The sequence below is a fragment of the Periplaneta americana genome, chromosome 12 (genome assembly GCF_040183065.1).
Source record: "Periplaneta americana isolate PAMFEO1 chromosome 12, P.americana_PAMFEO1_priV1, whole genome shotgun sequence".
Classification (NCBI taxonomy): Eukaryota; Metazoa; Arthropoda; class Insecta; order Blattodea; family Blattidae; genus Periplaneta; species Periplaneta americana.
This window is the reverse complement of record NC_091128.1, coordinates 36,088,705-36,105,953: the sequence shown is the minus strand read 5'-3', so window position 1 is coordinate 36,105,953 and position 17,249 is coordinate 36,088,705. Positions and strand designations below refer to the sequence as shown.

At 37.7% G+C, this 17,249-nt stretch overlaps 1 protein-coding gene across 6 annotated transcripts in view; it reads left to right on the top strand.

Annotated features, from left to right (window-relative positions):
* The window catches only part of LOC138710269 (zinc finger protein 235-like), a 95,785-nt gene that overhangs the window by 416 nt on the left and 78,120 nt on the right, over positions 1-17,249 (top strand). For 3 of the 6 annotated variants that reach the window (XM_069841005.1, XM_069841004.1, XM_069841000.1), the window contains exons 2-3: positions 3,613-3,710; positions 5,031-5,156. In XM_069841005.1, the coding sequence (XP_069697106.1) occupies positions 3,618-3,710; positions 5,031-5,156 (219 nt within the window). In that variant the 5' untranslated portion in view covers positions 3,613-3,617. Of the gene's footprint in view, positions 1-653; positions 1,138-2,897; positions 3,521-3,612; positions 3,711-5,030; positions 5,157-17,249 lie in introns of those variants that run through there. The other 3 variants (XM_069841003.1, XM_069841001.1, XM_069841002.1) reach the window with 3 other exon arrangements.

Below are 17,249 nucleotides of genomic sequence, written 5' to 3'. Positions count from 1 at the left end.
TGTAATTGTAAACGGAAATGTATGCTGTAGTAGTAATATAAAGATAATTTTCTTTTCATAAGGCTGGACGGGGTGAAGCAATTAAAACATAAAAAACTAAATTCAAATAACAGTTCCGGTACTAAAGTATGATGAAAAAGGTATGAGTCAAAGGGAACTTCATGCAAGCTTTGTTATTGTTTTGGAATTCGGAAAATCATTGAAGTGCTATAATGAAGGACAGTTCATTAAGACATGTCTGAATAAAGTTGCTAACATTATTCGTCCCGAATAATCTGATGTTTTAACAGTATGAAATTATCCACACGGACAATACAAAGAAGAATAAGGGATATTGAAACACTAGCCGAACGAGAAATAAAAGCGAAGATGCATAAACAGTGGTCTAATCTCTCGTTTTAGGTGGAAAAACAGATATTGGACAGGACAGGGAATGTTCACCCGCGGAGTTACGAAGGATCTCTCTGTATAAGAATATTTGCTCGATGTCATTGCACTTAAAGGAAATACAACAGGAGAGGAGTTTTTCCAAGCATGAAGAAAATATATAGAAGAAATGAATGTGAACATAAAGCAACTTGTATTTGTAGTAACATACGGGACTCGAAATGTGAGTTTTAAAAAGTCTTGGAATAACGTGTTATTAAGAGAGCTGGAAATAAGTGAGGACATGAAACATTGCAGAACCTCGGAGCAGATTTCTTATCTGCTTCTATTCTTCAAGCGCCATTCAGTCTCTACAGTCCTTCTACTCCGACGATCCTCTTATTCTACGAATCCAGGCTCTTTTCCACTCACTCCTGTCGACGGTTCCGAAGTTGGAGTAGCGTGGATTCCGGGCCATGTTGGGATTCCAGGAAATGAGGAGGTAGATGCTGCAGCCAAGGACACAGCACTGAATGGTACACTGGTGTATTATCGTGAGGGGTGGCGAGACGTCTTCAGCGCTTTGAAACATTTAATTTGGCGGCAATGGGAGGACGAATGGTCTGCACAACAAGGGAATAAATTACGTATGATGAAGGAAAATGTTCGTCTAAGAGAGCGTCACGACGTGAAGAAGTTTTAGTTACGCGGTTGAGGATTGGGCATTGCCGTTTTACACATGACCATCTTTTAAATGGTGAACCTCCTCCGGTGTGTGACGCATGCCATGTTCTAGTTTCTGTGGAACATGTGCTACTGCACTGTAGGAAATACGGCCGTTCTCGACGTCAACATGCGATAGGTGCGACGCTGCGTGACGCTCTTGGAAACGATTTTAATCGTGTGAACACAGTTTTAAAGTTTTTATCAAGTACAGGTCTTGACAACGTTATTTAATTTTTTATCGGCTCCTAGACTCTACATCTAGGGGATACACTATCCACTTTTTATGTGCCCTGTACTCGGACTTTACATCCCATTACATATTAATATTTATATAGTCACCAGACTTTTTACATCTCGTGGCGGTTTTAGTAACTGACTCCCTTGTGATTTATATATATATATATATATATATATATATATATATATATATATATATATATATATATATATATATATATATATTCTTGTTTGTTTGTGTTTTCTTGTTTTTGACACCGAGATTTTAATTTGTGTCGATTTTACTTCTACCAGTTTTAAACTGAGTTATTGTACTGACTCGTGGATAAGGGCGCAAATAGCGCACCCTTTAAACCCCATTAATAATAATAATAATAATAATAATAATAATAATAATAATAATAATAATAATAATAATAATAATAATAACAACATTCAGCATTTCTCAGAAGATACCATTTTTATTGCTTTGTGAGTAAACAATAAAAGTTAGAAAAATAAAAGTTTCAGTAAAAGTTGTTTCTTTTAAAAAGCAGTTTGTTATGGTACCTTCAATGACCCATGTTCTCATTTTAATTTTCGAAGTTGACCATAGGTACCCCTACTTCCGGTTTGTTACGGGAAATGGTACTACCCAACGAGCACAGAATGCATAGAGTAGATATAAACAGCTTGGAGGTGAAGCCGCTTTTGTAGACAGTCGCCATTATGATGCTACCAAAACATTGCGCTCCCGGTTAGCACATGGGCAGTTGATTGTGATGTTGCATCGTTGTTTTAATTAATAAATTAACTAATTTCAATATGCCTACATGTTCTGCGTATGGCTGCACAAACAGGTTTCCAAAAAAATTCCTGGAATAACTTTTCACGGGTAAATATGCATGTGTGAAATGTACTTATTACCGGTAGGCTAGATACGGTAATGAATGATTTAGCCTAAGTTAGTCGGTTAGATTCGTATTGTTCACGTATTTGTTTGATTAAGAGAAAGGATTAGTGTATTGATATTATTGTAATTAATTTTTATAATCACGAAATCAGACATGCTTTGCAGACTTAGCATTTACGAGCGAAGCTAACCTAACAACCCATGTTGGAAGTTTGTGTCGAGTGCTATAGAAAACTGGTGTACCGAGGTTTCTCTTAAACCGAATGCACGTATTCGTTTGATGAAGAAAAAGAAATAGTGTATTAATATTATTGTAATTAATTTTTACAATCACGAAATCAGACTTACGCTTTACAGACTTAGTAGCTTCATTAACTCGGTCGTGAACTGACTTGACCCACTTGGTAATAAAACTTCACTTTTGTTCGCCGTTATAATCTAATTATATACTATAAACGAAGAGCCTATCAAATATTATATGGTTAAGAGCATTCCATTTTTTCTCTAAACAAAATCGGGACATCTATACGAAATACTGGCAAAAGGAAGAGAATGATAATTTGCGTTAAGAAGCAAGTTTCATTATTAAATCGAAGCAAATGGATCAACCTATAAAAGTAATTATTATAGGGTAGCATTTTTATTAGACTAGTAGCAAAATAAGGTCAAACTGTTATTTTCCTTTTTTATCATTATTGTTTGTTTAACCTTCCAGATTATCTATTAAATACCATACTGCAATTTGAAGAGCTGCCAATTTAAATAACCTGTATATATGTGATTTATCGATTAAAGTTTCGTAATTTTTGCTAAAAATACGTGCATAGCGATTCTGTATTACGAAACAAACAAGAAAGTGTGAGTCCTACAAGAAATTAGGGACATATGGAATTCTTATTATCATAAGATCTTCTATAACGTAATAGCTATTTTGCAATGTTTTGGTAGCAACAAGATGGCGTCAGGTCCATCAAACCGGCTTCACTCCGTCCAATGGTATTAAGATGCTAGTGTCTACTCTATTGTATTCTGTACTCGTTGGTACTACCACCAATAAATTCTTTACATAGGTTTCGGTTATCAACATTTTTTATGAACAAACAGTATCATATAATTTTCGAGAAAAAAGGCTGATACGAGTGGTCTGAAACACCCAGTGTATATATAATATTCCATGGTTACGTGGTGTACTTCGGCCTGCTCATATAAATTCTGGAGATGATGTGAACATAGCACAAAATATGTAACATATGTAACTGCCTGCCCACTGTTACTTAAGATGTTTCATACCTTTGTACGGTATATACAGTAATTTGTAACAATATGCTAATAAGTTTTTCCCAACATCTCACATTCTGAAAATGAGCCTCTTTCTCAATCACCTGTTCCAGGTGTGATGGATGTGATCAAGACGGAACGTGATATTGACCCATTAGCTATAGAAACAAGTGATAACACTGATTTGGAAAGAAAGAATCCTTTGTTTGAGGTAAGTGGAAAATAGTTACTGTTTATTTTGTACATGCTATAGCCTATTTAAATCAATAAACCATAAGACATTCCAGATTATATTCAGCATCTTTATTGGACTAAAGAAAATCAAAAGTAGAATATTCCACGTCTTTGCCAGCATGAGATATATTGCAGTTCTGACTGTCTGTAGGTGTTCTATTAATTTTCCTACAGTAAAACTGATAGATTCGGCTTTAATAAGCTTAAAATTAAAAGGTTTTGCAGAGGCTGTACATGAACCAAAAGAGTGTGATGTTAAATGATTTAATAATGGTGAGATACAGGGTCTGTCCTCACTAAGAGGAAACCTTGTCCGAAGTATGCTCTAACCTAATAAACACTTGAATATATGCAATGGGGAAGGAGTTTCCTCCAAGAAATGTAGCCTACCCGCCAACAAGCATGCCAGACGCGCTAACCATTACTCCACTCTCCCGAGGTGTAAGATGCTAATTTTGCCCATAACAAACACTGAAAAGATACTCCAAAAGGCATAGTGTGCAAAATGTAATAAACTGAAAACAATAGGATATTTTATTACTGCAAACCAATCCAATATATCTCACTGTGACTTTGTAAATTATAATGGAATGTAATACGAACACTGCAACAGCCTTAACGTGTAATATCCTCAAAATGAAATACATTGTTGTCAACATATGCTGTAGGCATTATCAGTGATTAGAAATAATGTCTTTAAGGAAAATATCATGTCTTACACACTGTACTGTACATCATAAATAACTGGATTTAGTTTAAAATTCAGCATTGATTTTATTAATGTAGCCAGGTACTGTATAATGTACGTTATTTAGTTCAGGCGCAGGAGAAATGTCTTATTTAAGAAATTCCCAGTACAGTTGTATCGCAAGGCAAGTCTGTGCAAACTGGAACTAATTTACTTTCAATTCGATCACTGACTGGTAGGGTTTAATTCCGGCCATTGCCTTAGAAGTACTGATTAAAATTAAGGCTATGGCAAACAAAGCTGTTTAATACTACTTAGTGTTCCTTTTTTTGCATCAGTCTGGGCTGCCATATTACAATGGCAAATGAACAGTGTTCCAGACACCACAGAAAACGTGGATTTTTTCGTTGTGGTATTCTTAGTGTCTAATTCGTTAATAACGAATAAAATAAATTGGTATTCTTTTAACCGAACAGGGCCTTTAATATCAGTCCTTTGTTGCAAGTACTGGTAAAACATTTATTTACAGAACCAGGGAGCAGCATGTAATCGAGTTCAAAAGAGAAAATTGAAATTACGTATTAATTTTCTTCTCTCTTTGTTCTACAGGAAGTGAATTTATTGACTCTCCAGTCTATTCCAATCAAAGTAGAAAGCGAGGGCCAAAGCTATAATCTCACATCAGAGATAAAATTTGAAGAAACGCCAGCGCAAATGGGCAAGTGGGAACCTGAGGTGAGTGAGGCTCATGACTCTTCTATTTCCAATTTGTTACTTGGTCGTCACAAATGCCATCAGTATAGAATTGTTTGCAGTGACTTTATTTCTTTGTTGCAATGTGTTCTAATTTTGAGATGTGATATTTTTTTCTCTTGAACAGTGAAAGCGTCCTCCCTTTCAGTATGGATAAAATAAAAACTTTAAAAATTGTAGTCTTTTACTGCATATTATTCGAAAATTTACATAATTAGTATGTTTTTCTCTTTATTCATATTATACCTTAACATAACCATCACTGATTACATGACACAAATCTAAACATGAGAATAATTGCCGTCATGTAATACTAAACCTCTAACACGTAATTTCTGCGGAAGCTTGGTTCTGAAATTAACAATGTCGTTGGGTTGTTATGCATATAGAATATGCCAGTGAACTCAGATGCCACCATGACCTCACCAGTTATATCAAACATGGTATTTGCAGTAACCATCACTGCGGAATTTTTGTCCTGACTTTTATCGACAATTGTCGTAACAGCACTAAGAGCAGCTCCTGTCTAAGGTACACACCTATACCCAAGTCTTTAACAGATGCATGGTTCCCGTTTCTTAAAACTTGTAATACAGCAGCATTATTCAGTAGAAATTTGGAGATTTTCGGAATCATATATATGAGAACACTGATGTTTCACTCCTGTAAATCTTTCAAGCTAACAAAATATAAAACACGTGTAATTCTTTGCTTTACAGTATTAGTATTCATTCATTTATTTTATTCCATAGATCTTACATGAGCAATGAAGCTTTAAGATGTGGAACATGTCAACATTTTACAATATTACAATTACAATTTTTACAAATTTTTATAGTTTTACAATTTAGTAATTTTCTACAATTTTTACAATGTTGTACAATTTTTTTTTTTTACATTTTTTTTTACATTTTTTTTTACATTTTTTTTTTTTTACATTTTGGCGAGATGTAGTGAGATGAAATGAGGTCCGAGGATTCGCCAAAATATTACCCGGCATTTGCCTTTTCGGTGGGGGAAACCTCGGAAAAACCCAACCAGGTAATCAAATCAAAGGGGGTAATCAAATCAAAGGTGTTGATGCCAAGGACTCGCCATAGACCATCCGGCTTCAGTCCCACGGCTGTGGAAAACCTCGGAAGAAACCAAAGTCCAAAGGGGGATCCAACCCAAGCCCGAACGCAGCTCCGGAACAGCAGCCCAGCGAGTCTGCCGACTGAGCTACATCGATGGCTCTACTAAAAGTATACAATACATAGCCAATCAGATTATTAAATTTACAAACGCAAACGATCATTCATAAGTTGAGCTATATTATAATACAAAACAATTTAATTAAATTTAAGGTATAAACAATTCAACCAGTTGTGATATACAGAAATTGATAATACATATCATGCAAACTACTTCAAGTTACAAACACAAACAATTTATCAGTAGAGCTATATAGATTACTATTCAATTTAAAGCATATACAATTCATCGGCCAAAACTATACAAATATATACAATACAAAGTAGCATACTTTCATTAAGCTATACAAATTTGTGCAATTAATATCAAGTAGATTAATTCAATTTATAATCATAAACAATTCATCAGTTGAGCTATACATATTACCATTCAATTTACAGTAGGTCTATATACAATTCATCAGTAGAGCTACACAGACTAGTAATCATTTTAAGAACATATACAATTCATCAGCCAAACTATACAAACATATACAATCAAATTAGTTCAATTTACAAACTTATTTTCGTTAAGCTATACAATTCATATGAAGTAGATTAATTCAATTTATAAGCTTAAACAATTCATCAGTTGACATATACAGTACATACAATTCATCAGTTATGCTAAACAAAAAATACAATACATAGTAAACAGATTAAGTCAATATAAAAACATATTTTAGTTGAGCTATATAAAATTGTACATGTCATTTAAGTAGAATAATTCAATTCACAAGCATAAACAATTCATCAATTGTGTAGAAGGTATGAGTATGTAGAAATTTGGTTAATTCTTTTCTGAACCTTTTCTCGTTGTTCTTCAAATCTTTAAGATTATTAGGCAGTGCATTGAAGACTGTTATACATGAATAGCGAACTCCTTTTTTAAAACAGCTTAGACTAACAGAGGGTAGATGAAGATCTGATTTATGTCTTGTATTAAAATGATGAATGTCTTGATTAGTACTGAATTTATCTTGGTTCTTAATATACAGCATCATTAGGGAAAGAATGTATTCACAAGGTAAAGTCAAGATTTCTAAGTTTCGGAAGATATTTTTACATGAGGTCCTTTTATGCACACCGGCCATTATTCTTATAGCTTTCTTTTGTAAAACAAAAACGTGTTTAGCTTCAGACGAGTTACCCCAGAATATTAATCCATATTTCATTACAGAGTGAAAATATGCAAAGTATGACATTTTAAGTAAGTTTATATCACCAATAGTAGATAAGGATCTTAATGCATAACAGGCAGAGCTCAATTTACGAGTAATACATTCTATATGCGTTTTCCAGTTCAAGTGATTATCCAATTCTAAACCAAGAAACTTTGTGCTTATAGATTCTTTGAGATGAGTTCCATTTAATCGAATACTGTAGGAAACCTGAGCACTATTGTGTGTACTAAATTTGACTGCACTGGTTTTATCAACATTAAGTGCTAGTTTATTTGCATGGAACCATTCATTCATTAGATTCAGCACTGTATTAGAAGTGTTTATAAAATGATCGTATTGTTTGCTTGAAATAATTACACTTGTATCATCTGCAAATAAAATTACATGGGATGAATTGTTTATGGTCAAGGCTAAATCATTAATATAAACTAGAAACAACAATGGACCTAAAATTGACCCCTGCGGAACACCATGTTTAATATTTCTAAATTCTGAATAAGTAACTTTATGACTATTTGGTACATTACTTTATGACTATTTGGTACATTTATTTCTACTTTTTGTTTTCTATTTGATAAGTACGATGTAAACCAACCCAACATCTCATCTTTAATACCATAAAACTTCAATTTTTTTACTAATATACTATGGTCTACACAATCAAATGCTTTAGCCAAGTCACAAAAAATCCCACCTACATGTAGTTTCGAATTTAATGAATTTAGTATTTCATCCACCAAACTAAAAGCAGCATTCTCTGTCGATTTTTGTTTTCTAAATCCAAACTGTTCTAAAACTAATATATTGTTGGACTCCAGGTAATGATATAATCTATTATACATAACTTTCTCAAACACTTTTGAAAATGTTGTTAATAATGATATGGGTCTGTAATTAGCAATAGTACATTTATCTCCCTTTTTGTATATTGGTTTTACTATTGAATATTTGAGTCTTTCTGGAAAAATACCACATTGCATTGACAAATTGCATAGATAGCTTAACGGAGGGGATAATATTTCAGAACAAGCTTTCAGAACTTTACTTGGAATTTCATCATATGCAGAGGAATATTTTGTTTTTAGCTGTTTTATCACATGCATGATTTCTGCTGCGGTAGTGGGAATAAATTTGAGACCTAAAAACTCAGTGTTAAATGCATCAGTTAGGTAACCAAGTGCAGCATCTTCTGAACAATCTTGAATGTTTAAGTTCTGAATAATATTTATATAGAAGTCATTAAAATGATTTGCAATTGATTTTGGGTTATCTATTTTACTATCATTGATTTTAATGCAAGTAATATTTTCACTCTTTGAATATCGATTAGTTTCATTTTTAATAATATCCCAAATAGTTTTAATCTTATTATCTGAATTTTGTATTTTTTCATTCAGATACATTTTCTTTGCATCTTTTATAACTTTTGTCAAAGTTTTACAGTAATTCTTGTAGTAATTAAGAACATGAGGATCATCACTATTCCTACTCATTAAATATAGATTCCTTTTTCTAGCACATGATATTTTAATTCCTTGAGTTATCCACATGTTTTTACTTTTACATTTTTTCACCACCTTGACTGGAAAACATTCATTGAAATAATTCGTAAATGTAGTGAAAAATGCATTAAATTTAGTATTAATATCAATGGTATCGGTACTATATACATTTTCCCAAGATTCATTTTGTAGACATGTATTTAAATGATGAAGAGATTCAGCATTTATAATCCTTTTTTTTATTTTTAGATTAACACTTTGGAATTTTTCACTCATATTGAAAACACTTAGAATTTGTGCATCGTGATCAGACAGGCCATTGACTAATGGTACTGTTGAATAGGAATTCAATCTACTTTTATCTATAAATATATTATCAATGGCAGTACTACTTCCAGCTTGTGTTCTGGTTGGAAAACTTACTGTGTGACTAAGTTTATAAGTTTCAAGAAGTGAGTTTAATTTTCTTTTACGTGAGCTTTCTGATAGATAATCTATGTTTATGTCACCACAGATTACAAATTCGGTATGTGGTTTATAAAGTCTTTTCAATAATGAATCTAAGTTAGTTGTAAATTTCTTATAATCTCCCATTGGCGCCCTATAAACACATAAGATAATTAAATTTGATATCTCATAACCAATTTGTATTCCGCAGATTTCAATATCTTGTTCAAGGCAAAAATCAGATATATCAATTTTACTAAATAATAGATCCTCTCTGATAAAAATACAGGCACCCCCGTTTTGGAAGACATCTCTACAGAAATGAGAACCTAATACATATCCATGTAAAGACAGTTGTAGTATTTCCTGTTGCTTCATATGATGTTCAGTTATACATAATATCTGAGGTTTATGCTTTTGAGTTGCTAAAGAAGTGATCAATTCATCAGTTTTTTGTTTTAATCCCCTAATATTTTGATGAAAAATAGTGAAGTTACTGTGTTCATTACTAGAAACATCAGAGCATTTACAATTTAGTTGAACTTGTTTCAAACACCTTCCTGGTGGGAGGTTTAACCTAAAAAAGGAGAAGCCCTAGCATTAACTAACACAGGAATATTACAACTCTGCTTTTTAACATGGCTGCCTCTGATGCTATTAGCAATAAGAACCGAAAGGTGCTCCTTGCCTCTGCCATTCAGATGCAGGCCATGTGACGTATATTCATATCTTCTTATAGGGCTTACATCTATCAAACCAATGTGTGATGCCCCAGGTCTCATCAGAGCCCGCTCAAGCCGCACATTCACACTCCGCACCCTCCTGTGAAGATACGGCTTGTCGTACCTGCTGAAAAGACTGAGAAATCCCACATTGGTATGGCTGCTCATCTCAATTATGTTGTTGACATCTTTCTCAATAGAATAGTTACAATCGTTATCAATACTATTACCTGGCCCACCCACTATAACTACATGATCCCTCTTAGAAAAATCTGAACTCAATTTCATCATATCCTCAACAACATTCTTGAGAGGAGCATTAGGCTTACATACACTAGATACTTCAAACTCATCGCCCAGTTTCGACTTCAAAAGAGAGGAAATACCTCTTGCATGGCTGCTTCCTGAAATCAATACTTTACTCCTACAATCATTAACCTTATCTGTTTTCTGACTTACCTTTACTAGTGTCGATACTGGGTCTGAGTTCTCCTGATCAACATTCATTGCTTGAAGAGCACTGAATTTGTTGGTCAGTTTGATTGATGCAGCATCATCCGCAGAGAAACGTCTACTCCTAGATTTGGAATTCTTCGGTTTCATCCAAGTGTGAGATCTCCCTTTATTCGAAACACTAATGCTATCCTTCAAAGCTCTCAATTTATTAATTTCACACTTTGCCTCATCTAATTCCAATTCTAGGGCTCTGATTCTCTCCAGTTGATCGCGCATCTTTCTATCATATATACAATCACTACATTTCCAATGAAAACAGAAATTACAATTATTACATACCAATCCTTTCACTACAATCCCTCTACAACTACGACAGTTTTCTTTTTCATTTGTTGTCATGGAAATTTGGATGTTTATCTCCGTCATACTACAAATACGAGATGTTGGTTCATATTACCAGGATACAATATATATTGAAGATGATATTGTTACGGAGTATAATTTTATTTAACTTCTGATAGAAAGTTCATAATAGTGATTTTGTTTCATCTGCTCTATACTTTTGCTACTTATATAGGCTATGGGATGTTTACGTGGTCCTTCCAAATTCCCAGTCAACTATATTACCTTTCACAGTAAGTGTTGCCAATGTCCTCCACGGGCATCCAGACACTTAAACTCAACAGTCCATATTATCAAAGGTTCTCTGCAGCAATTCCTCAAAAATAGTCCAGATTGCTGCTCTGTGGTTGTTTTCTAATTCTTCTATCGTGGGAGGCTTACTCCTTAAGTAATTGACGAGTCAAGTTCGTGAACGAGGTGGCAGCAGTCCTATCAGGATTATTTGGTGACTGTAGAAATAGAAAATATCATTCATGTTCACACGGAACTTGCGGCTTGTTCCGCCTTCCTGTTGAAGGTACCCTGTTGTCAAATCGATGTCTGTTAATTTTACCACATATTATCTGAAAATATTTACCTATGCCTCAAAATTTAGTGTATTTCTAAAGAAAGGAGGTCGAATTATTCTGGTTCAAATACAGCATATCTAACACACTTCTCAAGGAAGTATATCCTGGGTTTTCATATAATGCTTTTCGATTATTTATGGTCTAGATACGGAAATTTCAAAATTGACGTAACTCTCAAATGAAACCAATGCAAAATGAAATATGTTCGGCATAGAAGGTAAAAATGTCGGAAACGGTGGCTGTTGGGATGCATGGTGTTCAAGCTCCTATTCTTGCAACTCTTACACAGCTGTCACGTAGTACAGCTGAAGCTTTCCATATAGGTAGAAACAGAATATTCAGTTTCTTAAAACAAATACTTTAGGGACCTTTTGGTCGTACAAGCAGCCTATGACAAGGCACTTCCACCTTTCAACTTATAAAGTCAAGGACATTGCCTTCTGATAAAATTAATAGAGGGGCTTTGCTCCTCCAAATAGACTGAAGACAGGTTATTCGTGATAAAAATAATTAATTTGTTTGAAAGATAAACTGCGACATAAGCCAAAAATGGTTATTTGAAATTCATAGACAGAATGAGCTGTCGCAATGAACATGTTAGTAATGCATTTCACAATGCACCCTCCTTCCGTTTCCTCCTGCATTTAAGATCGGTGAATACACACACGATGCTATGGTCACTCTACTTGTTTCTGTATGATGCATTTTTCTTTAGTTCAGTTCAGGTCTATGAACTATTGCTATATAAAAATAACTATCGTAAGTATTACCAAACATCCAAACATTACCAGTCGAGGTGGGTTCCTCCAAGTTGGTGGCCGGGGGGTGCAATTGTGGCTCTTGTGCTCTGCTTTTCGAACATTTTTCGTCTTATCACCAACCACCCTTTTCGTTCTCTCGTCTTTTCCATCACTCTATTTCTCTCTGCTGCCCACCATTGCATGCGGAACGCCCACCACATCATCACAGCCATTTCCACCTCTCCATCCCCGCTGTTAGTTTTTGCCACGTCCGCCACCATGATGGAATTTAATAACATATATCAATATAATTAATTATTTATTCTTTCTTATGGCTTGAGCATTGATTATACATAAAACAAACACTTATGTTTTACATCTTATTTAGTCTTAATACTAACGTTTTCACCATTATAGGGCATCTTCAGGTATGAGATATAACAAATATCCATCTAAAATCAATTACAAAACATTACCTTACATTTGGAAATGACATAAATAGAGTGTAATATAACATAGTAACATAATCATCCAAAACAACATTAAAGAAGATCCGGTCGAGGTGGGTTCCTCCAAGTGGTGACCGGGGGGGTGCAATGGTGGCTCTCGTGCTCTTCTTTTCGGCCATTTTTCGTCCTATCACCATCCACTCCTCTTCGTTCTCTCTTCTTTTTCATCACTATTTCTCTCTGCCGGCCGCCATTGCATGCGGAACGCCCACCACATCATCACAGCCATTTTCACCTCTCCATCCCCGCTGTTTTTGTTCTTGCCACGTCCGCCACCATGACGGGATTTGTTAACAATGCCTGATGAGGCTTTATTCTTCTTCCCCTTCTAATTCTTATATCTATTATTAGGTTAAGTTTCTTAGGTTTATAACTCCCGTCTCACCAGCGGGGATCTTTCCTATCTCCGTGGTCCTGTCCCACGGTTTCGAGCGCGACTTCCAACTTGTGTGGCCCGACAGGGCGCCCAGCAACGAAGCAATAGTGGACCCTTCATACTGCCCCTATATGCAAGTCTAGGTGCGGAGCCCGGACCAGTAGTCATGTACACTCACGTAGAACCCCAATGGGGGTCCGGAGCGACTTAAACGTCCCGGTGACCGACTCTGCTCGCCGGGGCGGATATATCGCTCCGACGTGTTACCGCTGACGTATGGGTGTCGCAGTGTAATCAACCACAAGTCCCCTGAAGCTGCATGCGGTCTCGGATTGCTCCGGCTTTGGGAGGGTCGGTCGGAGTTAGCCGCAGTAGTCTGGCACTTGTATTCGGTGTAGAGTGGGGAGCCACGGGCGGTTATTCCCGTGGTAGGGGCATAAAACTGCGACACGCCTCTGGTGTAAGACTTGCCATTAGGTGTGTAATGACCAGTTTGAAGGGTAACTTGCGTGAAGTGGGTTGCTTGGGATCGGGCTGTGGGGGGGTCCCCACGGCCGGCACAGACCGCGAAGAATTTTTAGGTGTCTTTTTCTTTCGCCCCCCCCGGTGGCAGGCTGACGCCGATAGTTCCGTAGGGGGGGCCAGTTCAAAATGGCCTCTTCGCGCTCCTCTTCTCCTCCCTCAGAAAAAAATAATAAAAAACAGAAGACAGGAATTGATACGACTGGTGGTCAAATTTTGACGAAAATTGCTATGGACTTGGACCCTGAGAAAGTAACTGTCAAAGTGCCGCCTCCGAAATTTATCAGTATCACCTTGGACGGAACAGAAAAGACAATTAAAAACATTAGTCCATTTTACGTGAGACGCGCACTCGACGGACTCGTTGGGAAGGTCAAAAATGCAACTCGCCTACGCAACGGTAGTCTCCTCGTCGAGACGGTATCTCCAAAACAGAGTGAGATGCTGTTGAAAGCGAAGTTGCTAGGGTCTTACCCTATTAAAGTCGAACGGCACTCCTCGCTAAACACCACGCGGGGAGTAGTGCATACGGATTCTCTGGACGGTATGTCTGATGAAGAGATCCAACTAGAACTGGCGGAACAGTCTGTGTCCAAGGCTTACCGTTTATTACGTAAGCGGGACGGACAGACTATTCCGCTGAGCACTGTCTTTTTGACCTTCGAAAAGCCTGTCCTACCAGAGTACATCCTTGTCGGGTACGAGCGTGTCCCAGTTCGTGCGTATGTGCCGAACCCAATGCGGTGCTTTAGGTGCCAACGGTTCGGACATACGCAAAAACGTTGCACAAACAACATCGCATGTGCAAGGTGCGGCGGTTCTGACCATGGGGAATCCCCGTGTGCCAGCACCGAGCACTGTGTGAATTGTGCTGGGGACCACGCCTCCAATTCTAAAAATTGCCCGAAGTATATGGTAGAGAAGGATATCCAAGAACTGAGAGTCCGAGAAAATATTACGTTTTTCGAGGCGCGTAAGCGTATTTTAGATCAACAGAAAAAGGCGACGGAAAAGTCCTATGCAGCAGTTTTGCAAAAGGCAACACAAGCAATAGATGTATTTACGCAAACGCCACCTCTTGTTAGTATACCTGAGAAGCGTATTGAAAGCGCAACCCAGACGTATGTAGACGTTGCCACTCAGACTGCTGAGTCAGACGACTCGTGTGGCCTTGACATAAGGCCTTATATTCCAAAAAAGATTATTACCGTGGCGACAGAGAAAGACTCTACACCTGGTAGATCGCCGCGACGTCGCGCTCCCTGTTCTGGTGACGGGTCGAGATCACGGTCTCGATCAAGATCACGATCGGGCGTGCGGCGATCTGCGAGCGAATCCCCACGGTCGAAGACCAAGCAGTCTCAGTCAACGGCATGAAATCCTAGAAAAGATAAGAAGAGAAAATCACCCGTCAAGCCACCATGATAATTTAGATCCACATAATGACTGATATCATACAATGGAATGTGAACGGTGTACGCAGCAGATATGCAGAACTACAGCAATTGATCTATCGTGAGAACCCTGCTATTTTATGTCTACAGGAGACACACCTCCGACCTGAACATTCCCTGAAAATCTCGGGATACAATGTTTACCGGTATGACCATCTTGCCGGTATTCGTGCTAACGGAGGTTGTGCCCTCCTTCTCCGCCAGAATATCTTTTCCTCTGTTCTAAACATTAACAGTCCTCATCAATGCATAGCTGCCAGAGTAACCTTACGTACCATACAGTTTTCAATAGTCTCCGTTTATATGCCCCCAGATACACCCTTTACAGTACTTCATATTCAACATATTCTTTCACAGGTACCTGCACCATATCTCTTGGTGGGGGATATCAATGCATCCCACCACTCTTGGGGCTCAAATTCCGATGACGACAGAGGAAATGAAATAGCAGAGGTATGTACCCGTCTAAATCTTGTTACCCTGAATTCAGGGGAAGCAACACACCTTTCCTTGGCTTATGGTACATACTCCATGATAGATATCTCCATTTGTAGCCCAGTTTTGTCCACGCATTTCGAATGGTCTGTGATTCACGACCTACATGGTAGTGACCACTACCCCATCCGAATGCGTATGTCCGCTTTACGTCCTGCGGAATCTCGATCTCCAAACTGGGTTATTAAAAAGGCGGACTGGGTCGGATTTTCGGAGTCCATATCATTCGAAGATAACGGACATGAAAGTGTGGACTCCGTAGTAGACCATTTCTCAAATATGGTTATCAAGTCAGCGGAATTATCTATCCCCCGGTCGTCCTGCAGGCCAAAACGCTTCTCTGTCCCCTGGTGGTCGGATGCCTGCAGAGATGCAATCCGAGACCGCCGATGTGCCTTACGCCAATTTGAGCGCCATCCGACCCAAGAAAATTTTGTCCAGTTTAAACGTCTTCGAGCAAAAGCTCGTCGCACTGTATGCGATGCTAAGAAGACGTCCTGGACAAACTACGTCAATTCAATGAAAAGGAATGTCCCATCTAACATCGTATGGGACAAAGTCCGCCGAATAATGGGGAAACGTAGTTCTGTAATTCCGGGAATAATAAGCAATGGATTAACGACCACCAGTCCAATAGAAATTGCATAAATATTCGCTACCTCGTTCGCACAGATTAGCAGCTCAAATAATTATGACCCGGAATTTCTGAAAATCAAAGATGCTGCGGAAAAACGAAACCTCAATTTTATATCAGATAATACAGAGTACTACAATACACCGTTCACATCCGAGGAGCTGGAGGCGGCACTAGGCACATCCCCTGACACCTCCCCTGGTCCTGATAACATCCATAACCAAATGCTTCGCCATCTTCCGCCTGCTGGAAAATCCTTTCTTCTGGCAATGTATAACAGAATCTGGACTGAGGGAGTGTTCCCATCTGCTTGGCGTTCCGCCATTGTAATCCCCGTCCAGAAACCAGGAAAGGATCCTTCTTTGTCTGGAAGCTACAGACCAATTTCTCTCACCAGCTGCGTATGCAAGGTTATGGAAAGAATGATAAGCAAACGCCTGATGTGGGTACTCGAATCGGAAAACCGATTATCTAACATCCAATGTGGTTTTCGTAAGCACAGATCCGCCGTAGACCATCTTGTTCGGCTAGAGACCGCCATTAGAGATGCTTTCCTCAAGAAGGAACATCTTGTGGCGGTCTTCTTTGATCTAGAAAAGGCTTACGATACCACATGGCGGTATGGCATTCTGCAAACTCTGCATGACTGGGGACTTCGTGGTAGTCTACCAACGTTTATTGCGAAGTTCATGGCAGAGCGGTATTTCCGAGTTCGAGTAGGCACCACACTTTCTAACGAACACCTCCAAGAAAACGGCGTTCCGCAGGGTTCTGTATTAAGCGTTCTTCTTTTCTGCATTGCGATCAATGGAATTGCCCACTGTGTGGGTA